General features: G+C 45.7%; 1 protein-coding gene across 3 annotated transcripts in view; it reads left to right on the top strand.

The window, feature by feature from the left end:
- Nucleotides 1-1,672, top strand: part of LOC309362775 (inactive dipeptidyl peptidase 10-like) — a 53,242-nt gene extending 51,570 nt beyond the window's left edge. For all 3 annotated transcript variants that reach the window (XM_081898565.1, XM_081898566.1, XM_081898564.1), the window contains one exon: nucleotides 635-1,672. In XM_081898565.1, coding sequence (XP_081754691.1) covers nucleotides 635-769 — 135 coding nt within the window. In that variant the 3' untranslated portion in view covers nucleotides 770-1,672. The remainder of the gene's footprint in view (nucleotides 1-634) is intronic.
- The last annotated feature ends 11,132 nt before the right edge of the window (nucleotides 1,673-12,804 follow it).

Raw genomic sequence — 12,804 nt, 5'->3', positions numbered from 1 at the left:
TTTCTTTTCTCCTTTTCTCCCCCTCCTATGGTCCGGTGCGTCCTATAGAGCGAAAAATATGGTAAATGGATATTTTTTATTTTTTGGTACTGTTGTACCTCGGAAGTCAAACGCCTTGTGAGTCTAACATTTTGGCTCCCGAACACTGCAAACCTGGAAGTGAGTGTTCTGGTTTGCAAATGTTCTTTAGCACCCAAATGTCCTTCGTGGGTTCCAATTGGCTGCGGGAGATTCCTGCAGGCAATCGGAAGCTGCGCCTTGGTTTCTGAACATTTTGGAAGTCGAATGGACTTCCGAAACGGATTCTGTTCGACTTCCGAGGTACGACTGTATTGCGAGTTGCTTTGAGTTTACTTTTTGTAAAAGAAAGAAAGAAAAATAAGTTACTAAGAAGGACAAGAAGCAACAAAAATAACAGCGTACAAATGCTGGGATGCCGTGATGAGCACAAATTGCGAATGCAGAATGAAAAAAATAACTGGAGGTTGTTTTCCATGTGTGCCTACCCAGGATTGCAAGAAAACATTCCAGGTTGTAAGGTCCCCCTGGTATTGTGTTAAAGCGCCATACCAAACTGATGGTGCTATAGAATAAAAAAGGAAACTTCCCTAACCTTGTGGTGTCTGTTGCCCAGATCTACCCTGATGAAGGCCACACTTTTGAGTCCAGCCAGCGCCACCTCAGCCAGAGCCTCTTCTCCTTCTTTCGGAGCTGCTTTGAAGATACGAAGCATGCACACCTGTTTTCTGAGGAAGATGAGGACCCGTAGTGTTTTTTCCAGTGAGGGACATTGAGGATCGCCATCTGCTGCTGATTTCACTTGCCCTTTTCTTTGATGCGCTGGCAACTCACGGCAGCACTTTTGCACATCCCACGGACCTGCACTTTGTGTGTGTTCTGCATTAAGCACATCGTTTGGCACTGCTGGTCACGTCCTCCTAAGGACCCCTGCTTTTACGTAAAGATCCCCAACGCGTTTCCACCCCTTGGGACTGCGAAGACAGCTTTTTAAAATGTATGCGTGTGCATGCGAATCCCACATTAGAGGGACTTCTAGTGTTCAACGGATGGTGGGTATTTATTCCATATGCCTTACTTATTCCCTTTGCCCATGCAAAAGAGTAGCAGAGAAGCATAATGAGCTATGAAATGTAAGCAAACCTATTCAAAGTCACTCCCGTCGTGTGAGTTTTTATTGCAACAGAGAAAAAATTGGGCTCCTTTGCTGCAGAATTGCTATTCCTTCCTCCCCTCCCACCCAGTCTTTTGTCAGCAAAGAGTATATACAGCCCTGCAAGGACCAGCAGTTTTGTTAAAGATCCTTCACAGTTCTTTCCCCCAAAGTTTCCACAAATGTGGATGAAATATACTCGGAGTCGAGAGTGGATTCCATGCTCTTTCTTCAGCTCATAGTGGTGAGGAGGAATGGAAGTTCCCCCAGAATGTCTGCTTTATATACATTATTTACACAATGGGCCCCACGTGATTGGCTAATTCCAGAATTCTCCTGTAGGCCAATCAGGTTGCGGATTCACTTCCACCTGGAGCTGGATTGGGTGGCTCCTGTGGACCAATCGGACTGCTGCATTCTGGATCCTATTGTTCTAGGACCAATCAGACTGCTGCATTCTGAATCCTATTGTTGTAGGACCAATCAGACTGCTGCATTCTGGATCCTATTGTTCTAGGACCAATCAGACTGCTGCATTTTGGATCCTATTCAACTCAGTACATAACAGTGGAGAAGCAGTAGAATCATAGAATCAAGGAATTGTACGGCTGGAAGGCACCCTGAGAATCACCTAGTCCAACTCCTGAAATGCAGGAATATGCAGCCACCCCATTATCAGCACCCTGCTCTAACCATCCGAGCTATATGGTGTAGTTGTTGCCTGATCTGTAAGCCAGGAATGTCCTCAATTGAAACCCTGCTTCCTCCATGAACTCACTAGATAGCCTTTGGCAAAGTAGCTTTTGCAAAGTTTTTCCTACCACTTTGACCGTGTACACAACAATACTTTCAGATTAAGATCAATTAAAGCACACGGTTCCCTAAAAAATAATAATCATGGGAACTGTAGTTTCCCCCTCTCAGAACTATAATTCCCACCACCGTCAGAAAATTGGGGGTTTTTGCAGGAGATTTTGTATTTAAATGTATAGTGTGCACACCATCTGTTATCTCAAAACTTTCCCCCTATGGCAGGCACAAGGGAAAGGCACAAAAGCTGGGGGTTGCAGCATAGCTGTCAAGCGTCCCTTATTTGGCGGGACAGTCCCTTATCCCAGCACGGTTTCCCGCTGCTGTCCCTTATTGATGATGTCCCTTAAATTTCCCGGGTTTCAAAGGAAGCAGCTCCTCTCCCTCCCTGCCTGCCGGCCAGGGAGGAGGGAGGCACCAACTGTGTTGCTTGGCTGCGTTGCTCACCCAATAAGGAGTCTAAGAACGACTGGCTTGCATGCCTTGTGCCGATCAAATCGGCCGCGTTGCCTGGGGACACGCCTTTGCTCAGCGCTTCCCAGCGGAGAGGTGACGGTGGTTTTCCTTGCTGCATCCCCTTTGCCGGGTTGCTGCGCTATGGGAACGACCACTTGAGGCTTTGTTTGGCTGCTGGTTGACTAAAATCCCTTATTTTGGATGCTGATCCCTTATTTTCAAATCTGTAAGTTGACAGCTATGGGTTGCAGAGGGGTGGCAACCTGACATTTTGCATTCAGCCCTTTATTTTTCCTGCCCCCTTGAGCTGTAGCCATCAATTCCCAGACAGCCTCTTGACTTTCCAAACTCCTCCTTGGTCCCTGGGCTGCCTGCCTCCTGTTTGCCACTCCCAGGTCCATCGAGCAGCAGTTGGATAGAGCCCCAGCGACCTTTGACCCTTGCAGCTATTCAGGCAGCCAGACCTTCGAGCACCAGGAGCGACAACACCTGGCCTTCCCAACCACCTGAGAAGCTGACAAAACAAGGTAACTTGTCGAGTTTAAATCTTCCATAGGCTGCAGACTCCACTCACCCATCCTCCAACCACACACGTGCAGCCATCCCAAAATTTGCTCCAGATACTCGACTTTTCTTTGGGGGAAACCCAAAGGAGATTTCTTAAAGTCATCCCTGCAACTGGCATTTTAGAAACAAATGCCATTTATTTTAGGAGGAATTCCAAACCGCAGCTCCAGTCAATCCATGCAGGTGTGGCTTATCATTATAGATGTCAGAAGAGGAACCATTTTGTCGAATGAATGCCCCATTAGGTTTTCCCGGGGCCACCCAGCCAGATGGGTGAGGTATAAAGAATAAATGTGTTTTTATTCTCAGAACCCTTTGTGGGACATCTGCCCCAAACTGATAACCTCACCCATTGCATATTCATGGCACCCTTTATATTTGGTATCCTTGCAGTGGATCCTGTCTCTGCAACCTAAGGTGGGGGTTGTAACTTTCTTTTCTTTGTTTATTAATTAATTTTAATTAATTTTTTTATTATTCAAAATTATAACAAGACATATTATCCAAAAACATATCATCCTTGTCCCCCCCCCCGCATTTTTCCTCACTCCCCCTCCTTCCCCCCACAGAATCCACCCACCCCACCCCCCGACTTCCCTCAGTTCCAGTCTTTGATTTCTCTAGAAATGCTGTTTTCTGCATGTTACTTTCAGTTGTTAGGTAGAAAATAGATTTCCAGAGAGTACAATTTCTCATATCATAATTGGCAGATGTCAGTAAAGATCAGGCTTACTAGCTGCTTTGCTTCTCAAATAATAATAATAATAATAATAATAATAATAATAATAATAATATAATAAAAAAGCAGCACCTTCCGGCTTTCCCTACCCTACAAAGGTATGGGAGTCCCTTGTGCTCCATTTTACCCTCTCGATTTCCTTTTATTGCATTCAGATCTGAGGGAGACCCATTGGAAAAGAAGCTCTTGCTTTTCTTTGACATTTCTTCCTGAGAGCTGCCCCGGATTTGGGGGGGGGGTGTTTTAAGTTCCTTAAAATAAAATAGAAAGCAACCCTCAAGCTTTTGATCCCCACGTACAAGGGAAAGAGAGATGCTAGGAAAACTAATCAATTGCATGAACTTTCCAGCTTGGAAGACAAAAAGAACTTGTATGTTGAGGTTTTTGAATTAGTTCAGTTTCAGCCTTAGGTTTGCACATATTACTTTTCTCTGGTCTCTCATGCTGTAATCATTTTTGGCTAAGGGTTTGTTTTTGCAGTGGGGGAGTGGTAGGGGCTGATATCTCCCACCCACCCCACCAAGTGGTTTGTGGTTTTCTGGCTGATCTTGGCTATATTTGTTCGAAGCTACCAAATCATATACACCCTCACTGATTGGAAAACCAGTGTTTCTTCCCCAGGTCATGAAAGCAGTAGCTAATAAAATGGTCACCTGTGTTAAACTCTTTTCTGTGTTGCTCTCATCCTCCCGCCTCTACACCTTTGCCAATGTGCATGTGTTGATCCACAAACCCAGTATCTCTGATTTACCACGTTGGGGGAGACAGAATGCAGGAGTAGATGGAATTTTCTTTTTACTGCGCTCTTCTTGCTTTCTCAGCTTTCATATCCTCTCAGCCAACACTATTCAAAGGAGTTATTTCACCCATTCAGCGACCAGTTATCAAGGGCAAAACAGCTGATTTTTCTGCATGATGCCTCGGTGCCTGGCTGCTGCAACTAAACTGTTGGGAAAGTGTTGGGTTTGAGCTGTGGTGGCCCACTCAGGTGTGTGCAAACTTGTATGTGTAAACTAGGCCATAAAGACGGGTGTTAACATGATGCATGTCTTATAATGCAGGTTGTTGCTTGGTGTTTGGTGACCTTGAGTCCAGTTACCAACTCTCTGTGTGACCTACCTCACAGGGCTGTTGTGAGGATCAAATTTGGAGGGCACCTCCATGTATGCTGCCTTGAGCTCCTTAAAGGAAATATATATGAATATGAGGCAATGACAAACCTTAAAAAGCAGAGACATCACCTTGCCAACAAAGTTAAAGCTATGGTTTTCCCAGTAGTGATGTATGGAAGTGAAAGCTGGACCATAAAGAAGGCTGATCGCCGAAGAATTGATGCTTTTGAATTCTGGTGCTGGAGGAGACTCTTGAGAGTCCCATGGACTGCAAGAAGATCAAACCTATCCATTCTGAAGGAAATCAGCCCTGAGTGCTCCCTGGAAGGACAGATCCTGAAGCTGAGGCTCCAATACTTTGGCCACCTCATGAGAAGAGAAGACTCCCTGGAAAAACCATGATGTTGGGAAAGATGGAGGGCACAAGGAGAAGGGGACGACAGAGGATGAGATGGTTGGATAGTGTTCTCGAAGCTACCAGCATGAGTTTGACCAAACTGCAGGAGGCAGTGGAAGACAGGAGTGCCTGGCGTGCTCTGGTCCATGGGGTCACAAAGAGTCGGACATGACTAAACGGCTAAACAACAACATATATAGCTTGGTGATTTGATGTGGCAGGTAGAGTGGGCATTCTGCAGAAAGGGTGAGCAGGGGAAGGTTTCAACAATCCCATTTGCTGTGTTGCTCCCCGCCACCACTTTATACAAATTCAATGGAGTTTGTTGCATTCACGTGTTGTTTGCCCCTTACTTCGTTATTTTCCTACAAATCCTACAAAATCATGCAATGAGGGGAAAGGAGCTCTTCTCCTATAATCTAACGCATTAATTTTTTGCAGCGGTGAAGTACGTTTGTCAACAGTTCTGTATCAAAAGCTTCAGCAATGTTTTCCAAGTGACTCACAATCATACATGGATCAGCTGGTATTCGCCAACCAGCCATCTGCTGAATAATATTTTTTTAAAAGCTTCCCAAATGCTGTTACGGCTGGGTGGGTCCAAGTGATACGTATGAGGCCTGCATGAGCCGTATGCTCATTGTTGTGTAACTATCCTGTAAACAAATCGGAACAAATAAAGACCAGATTTAATTATGTAATCCGCCATGCAAGTCAGGATGAATACTCAATGGAGAGGCCTTGTATCTGGTCTTAACTGAGCTTCCGTTCTGATATGTTTGCTAGGTGGTTGTATGAAAATGAGCAGTTACCCTGATTTGCTTGTGGGTCATTTATGCCTCTTCCATTTGTTTGTTCCACACATAGGAGGCAATTCCTAGGGGCCAAAGTCCCTTCAGCACCCTCTAAAATATTTGAGGGGGCCAGAGTCTCCACAAAGTTGATGGGCATTGCCATTCAAATGGTGTTTGCATGTGTGACACGTCATGTGTTTGATTGTGTTGGATGGGGCTTACCTGCCCTCCCCCATATTTTTATTCAAGTTGGCACCCCTGGTTCCACACTTTTCAATGTGTTTCCCAGTCACTTTCTTAACTGCAAAAAAATAAAATTAAAGTTCATTTCTATTTGGAAGTGGATTTGTTGCACCCGGGCAACAGAGCCCTTTAATCCACATTAACTTCACAAACCTAAAGTTCTGGTCTGTGCTTGAATTTGTCACGCAAAACATAAGGCTGTGGGGAGGGTGACTAAGGGAGAATACTGTTCTTTCGTAATACAGTCGTACCTTGGAAGTCAAACGGAATCCGTTCTGGAAGTCCATTCAACTTCCAAAACGTTCAGAAACCAAAGCGCGGCTTGTGATTGGCTGCAGGAAGCTCCGTCAGACATTTGGCTTCCATAAGAACGTTCGAAAACAGGAACCTTCACTTCTGGGTTTCGATCATTTGGGAGCTGATTTGTTCGGGAGCCAAGGCATTTGAGACCCAAGGTTTAACTGTAATGTGACCCCCTCCAACTCAATGTTGGCCTCCACCTGGAGAAGGAACCGGCAAGCCACTCCAGTATTTTGCCGAGAAAACTCCGTGGACATAAAAAAGGAGCAGCTTTGAGATGAATGTGAGAGTTTCCAAGGCATGCTCTGGTTCATGACGTTACGGAGAGTCGAACACGACTAAGACGACTAAACAACGACAAGAATCAAGAGGCATATAAATTTTATGAAATTACGTAAGTAATACAGTGGTACCTCAGGTTAAGTACTTAATTCGTTCCAGAGGTCCGTTCTTAACCTGAAACTGTTCTTAACCTGAAGCATCACTTTAGCTAATGGGGCCTCCTTCTGCCACTGCGCCACAGGAACACGATTTCTGTTCTCATCCTGAAGCAAAGTTCATATATATATATAATTTTTATTGATTTCAACATACCAATTATTATACATTCCACAGAACTTCACGTCTTATACAATCTTTTTGGACTTCCATCAGCACCTCTGATGAGCCACCATTTTTATCATTTCTTCTGCATTTCTTAAATTCCTATTGCCTTTAATTATCTTAACTCACAATCCACCTCTTTAAACATTTTTGCAATAATTCAAATAATTTACCTCACAAAATTTCTTGCAAACCTACAAACATAATCTGGTCATCACAATTACTTTTCAAATAGTCCGTAAATTTACACCAGTCTTCTGTGAATCTCTGGCCCTGCAGGTTTCGAATTCTTCTGGTTAGTTTGTCCAATTCTGCATAGTCCATCAATTTCATCCTCCATTCTTCTTTCGTCGGTAATTCTTCTTGCTTCCATTTTTCTCCCAATAATATTCTTGCTGCCGTCATTGCATATAAAAACAACTTACAATCCTTTCTGTTTATATCATCTCCTACAATGCCAAGTAAAAATGCTTCTTGTTTCTTAATAAATGTATATTTCAACATTTTTTTCATCTCATTATATATCATCTCCCAGAAGTTTTCCACCTTTTTACATTCCCACCACATATGATAAAATGTCCCCTCTTTTTCTTTGCATTTCCAACATTTATTGCACAAAGTTCTTAACCTGAAGCACTATTTCTGGGTTAGCGGAGACTGTAACCTGAAGCGTATGTAACCTGAGGTTCTACTGTAACTGAGACTGATGATTACAGCCCCAACATCAAACAGAGAAAGGGCAGAGAGAACTTCAGGTCCATCTTCATTGTCCATCTCTTAGTCTCCACATTGCAGGGATAGTCAGACAAAATTCTCAACATGGACTTGCTTTTTCTGGTGTGGCATCGCTCTCCCCTAACCCAAACGCTGGTGGTTAATACTTTCCATGCTGAAATCTTGTATGGAGGCCATCTCAGGGGTTATTTTGGAGAACCCTGGGACTATTGCCACAGCCAGGCCATTTTCTGGAGCTGTTCTGAGTACTGATGGTGACTTTGTCTCTCTGGAGGGATAGGGGTTCGTTTTCTGGTGTACAGAAATGCGAAAGAAGGCCTGGCCTCACTGTGAAATGGTGAGATTAGAAGGGCGAGTGGGACAGTTGCTCCTGATTTCTCTGAAGTTGCATAGCCTGCAATGCCCCCCAGTTTTCCAAAGATCTTCAGACATTGGAGATGGTTAGAGTGTGAATGGTGGAAAACTCATCGCAAAGATCAGATATTTGTGCCTCCCACATGGTGGTGAAGGCAGCAAAGTAACAACCCAAAATTGTTAAGGATCTGCAGTCTTTGGCCTCAGTCAATGGGAAGCTGGACTGCTTGAACAGCTGCAGCGATAAGTGTGCAAGGCTCTTTGAGGATAATGTCCTTCAACTCTCCACTAAGTCGGATGCCATATTTCAGGGGTGGCCAGCTCCCAAGAGACTGGGATCTACCGTACTTACAGAATTAAAAACTGGCAGTGATCTGCCCCCGTTTTTGGGGGGTTCATGTCAAAGTTGTTGACTTTTTTGGGGGAAGAAAAGCCCCGTTTTGGAGGGGGGGTCAGGTCAAAGTTATTGAGCTTTTATTAGGGAGGAGGAAAGACCCAATTTTAAGAGTTTGGGGGTAAATGAGGAACAACCACTCACCAACAAATCGCTGGGGAAACAAACAGCCTCACTCAGTAAACTCCGTCTTCCGTTCTGCAGATTGTGCAACAATTGAGGGTGAGGCAAGGGGGCAGGACTGGAATTGATTTTAGCAATGCTAAGGAAAAGGGACCCAGCAATCGACCACATTCTACCAAAACCTCCTGGGGATCTACCAGTAGATTGCGATCAACCTGTTGGGCATCTCTGCCATATTTGATCCAAATTCAGAGGAGCTGTCCAGTTCACTGCCTGGTCTGGTTTTATGAGATCAGTTTCCACATTTGAGACCCGAGGATGGAGGCAAGATGCTTGCAATGGTAAGGCCAACCACATGCCATTTAGACCTTGCCCGTCCTAACTCCTACAATCTAGCCAGAGGGTATTGACTGTGTTGTCAGAATGCAGTGTCGAAGGATGAGCTAATGCCCGTTGCCTTCAAGGAGATGGTGGCCTATATGGTATGACCCCCTCCAGGACCCTTAGCAAACTACAGTTCCCAGGATTCTTTGGGGGAAGTCATGTGATTTAAATGTATTACATGCATGCAACGTGTCTCATTATAGCACTAAAGGTAAAGGACCCCTGACTATTAGGTCCAGTCGTGACCGACTCTGGGTTTACGGCACCAGAGCAGCGCACGGAAACACCATTTACCTTCCCGCCGGAGTGGTACCTATTTATCTACTTGCACTGATATGCTTTCAAACTGCTAGGTTGGCAGGAGCAGGGACTGAGCAATGGGAGCTCACTCCGTCGCGGGGATTCGAACCGCCAACCTTCTGATCAGCAAGTCCTAGGCTCTGTGGTTTAACCCACAGCACCACCCGGGTCGCTCATTATAGCACTAGTCCTGCAATATTCAGTTCTAGCTGCAAAACTCTTATTTGGGAAACCCCCACATCTTCCTGACACCTTATTTACTCTTGGCTTTTCTGTTAACAAGACTGGACATTTTGTTTCAGACATTGTGTAAAATAATTTCCCTCAGCATGGGCACAATGAGATTTCCAGTTAGCTACTTGTCAGCCGGTGATCCTTTAATCGCATTGTTGAATGGGTACGAATAATTTGAGAGTGGGGGCATATGTTGCCAAACTAATCTGCAACAGCTCTGGGAAATAGACTCACTGGTTCCCCGGTTCCCCAGAACCTCTCTTTTCTCTTGGTACTATTTGTTCACATTCTGCTGTATCCAGAAATTGACCTTTAATACATCCTGCTTGGCAAGGAAAGGAGCTCGCCATTTCTGAGTTTCTGCCCGGCTGGGTCAACTATTAACTTCCCCCAAATAAAACAACCTGGCTTGCAAAACTGTCTATCAAGAACAAGTTGTACTCCTGCCCCTCTCTAACAGTTGTTATCTTTCTCTTGAAGAGTAGGGAATCTACCTGATTCCACACAAAACACCCTGGAGGGCATAAGGAACAGACGGGGAGCATCAAAACAGAGATTAATCTAGTCCAGCATTCTGTTTGCAAATTGGGAAATCAGGTGTTCTCAGGCATGGGCAACCTGTCCTGTTTCGCCACCTAGGGTGAAACCGAGATGGTTGCTTCCTGACCCCTGCTGTGCCATGCCCTGGCTCTTGCCGAATTTGGCAGCAGCTAAGACACTCCTCAAATTTTGCCTCTTGCTCAGCTTCTCCACCTGGAGGTGGCCAGAACACCTCCCTCTGGGTGGTGGAAGCAGTTGGGTGGATGGGCAGAGTGCCGTCTCTTCCTCTTCTGCCGCCTGAGGCGGGCGCTTCACCTCGCCTCATGGGTGGGCCGGCTCTGCATCTAGGAAGCACAAGCAAGGAATGGATGCAGATTCGTGGAAAATAAGGCTGCAGTCATAATGGCTACATGTTGCTGTCCGTATGAGAGGCAGTGTAGCCCTGCTAGGGGTTTTGTGTAGGAGAGGGCCATTGTGCTCATGTGCTCCTTACATGCTCATGTGCTTCCTATAGGCATCTGATTGGTCATGTGGGAATAGAAAGCTGAACCAGGCGAGCCCTTGGCCTAATCTCTCAGGGCTCTTACTATGCTTTTAAGGCTTACAGTACCCAACCAGAGGGCACATTCCAAATTTTGAGGAAGTGCCATAGCCACCGGTCACAAAACGTCTGTCACAGGCAGTGTGGCATGAAACAAAATGGGTGCTGCATCTAAAACAGCAGGAAGAAGCAGGCAGACCCTCAAAATGGTATGACATGTTCACCAGAGGTGCAGTTCTGAGGGCTTTCCGGAGGTTCCCTCACTGCGAAAAGTGAAGTTACAGCAGGGTTGCCATACATTGGGAATTTTCCGGGCTTAGCCGAAATACGGCAGACGGAAGCAGTGTTCGGACAGAAATCGTTGAAGTGTCTGGGAAAATCTGGATGAATGGAAACACATGTTGGAAGCCTAGTTTTGTTCTGAATTTTCTTAAAAATAGCTCAAAAATAGCCCAAAGTTACAGGGAACCAGGCAGAGGGCCTTCTCAGCAGAGGTGACCACTCTGGGAAACACCCTCCATCAGAACCCAACAATTATACAGTTTTCCAAAGACATCTGAAAGCAGCCTTGTAGCAGGAAGTTTTTAATGCCTGATGTTTTTTATTGTTTTTATATTTTGTTGGAAGCTTCCCAGAGCAGCTGGGACAACCCAGACAGATGGGCTGGGTATCATCATCATTATCGTTGTAGTCGTCGTCATTATTTATAAGATCACCCCTTCCCTTCAATGAAAAAGGCGCTTTTTTCTAGTCAGAATAAAGTGGAGAGTTGCTCAGTTGCTTCGAGGGGCAGGACCGGAAAGAATGGCTGGGAATTGCAGCAGACACAGATTTCGGTTAAGCCTCAGGAGAAACACCCTCATGCTGAAAGCTATTTAACAATGGGACAGATTGCCTCAGGAGGTGGTAGACTCTGCTTTGCTTGGTGGTATTTAAGCAGAGGGTGGGTGGCCTATGGTCAGGGATGCTGTAGTTTCTCTGGATGGATTAGACTAGGCAACTACTAGGGTACCTTTCAAATCTGCCATTCTAGGATTCTTCAAATCGGCTGGTCAGGTGGGTGCTAATATATGTTGTATTAGATGAAAAGAGCTAGTTTGGAGTAGTGTAGTGTAGCGGGTGGCGCTGTGGGTTAAATCACAGAGCCTAGGGCTTGCCGATCAGAAGGTCGGCGGTTTGAATCCCCGTGACAGGGTGAGCTCCCGTTGCTCGGTCCCAGCTCCTGCCAACCTAGCAGTTCAAAAGCACGTCAAAGTGCAAGTAGATAAATAGGTACCACTCCGGCGGTAAGGTAAACGTCGTTTCCGTGTGCTGCTCTAGTTCGCCAGAAGCAGCTTAGTCATGCTGGCCACATGACCCGGAAGCTGTATGCTGGCTTCCTCGGCCAATAAAGTGAGATGAGCACCGCAACCCCTGATTCGGTCATGACTGGACCTAATGGTCAGGGGTCCCTTTACTTTTTAGTGTAGCAGTGCACATGCCACACATTTGAAGCACATGGCTCCCCCCCATAATCCCGGGAACTGTAATTTAAGGATGCTGAAAACTGTAGCTATGTGAGGGGGCAGTTCCCAAGATTCTTTGGGGGAAAGTTGTGTGCTTTAAATCCATGGTGTGCTGTTCTTCTACCATGGGCTAACTGGGTAGCCTCTAGGCCCCAGTTTCCCATATGAGAGATAACTATCCTGACCTACCTTACAGGGTTGTGGCCAGGATTATAGCCAGGGGATGCATGCGAGGCACATGGTCATGTGATTTGGCATGCCTCTGAATGGGCCTTTACCCCAGAGTATTTTGTGTTTATGTGTGCATATGCACCGTCACATTTCTATTACGCAACTCCTTCCCCCAACTTGGCCAGTGATGTGGGAACAAGCTGTCCACTCCCCACAAGCCCACTCCCTCAACCCACATTTCCGGGAACAGTCTAAAAATCCTGTCATGCCCCAATCTCCACATGCTGTTTGATAAGAGGAGGGGCCTGTGGAGGCCCTGCCTACCGAATGC

This window comes from Podarcis melisellensis (assembly GCF_964234715.1).
Source record: "Podarcis melisellensis genome assembly, chromosome: 2".
NCBI lineage: Eukaryota > Metazoa > Chordata > Lepidosauria > Squamata > Lacertidae > Podarcis > Podarcis melisellensis.
This window is presented reverse-complemented; position numbering and strand designations above follow the sequence as displayed.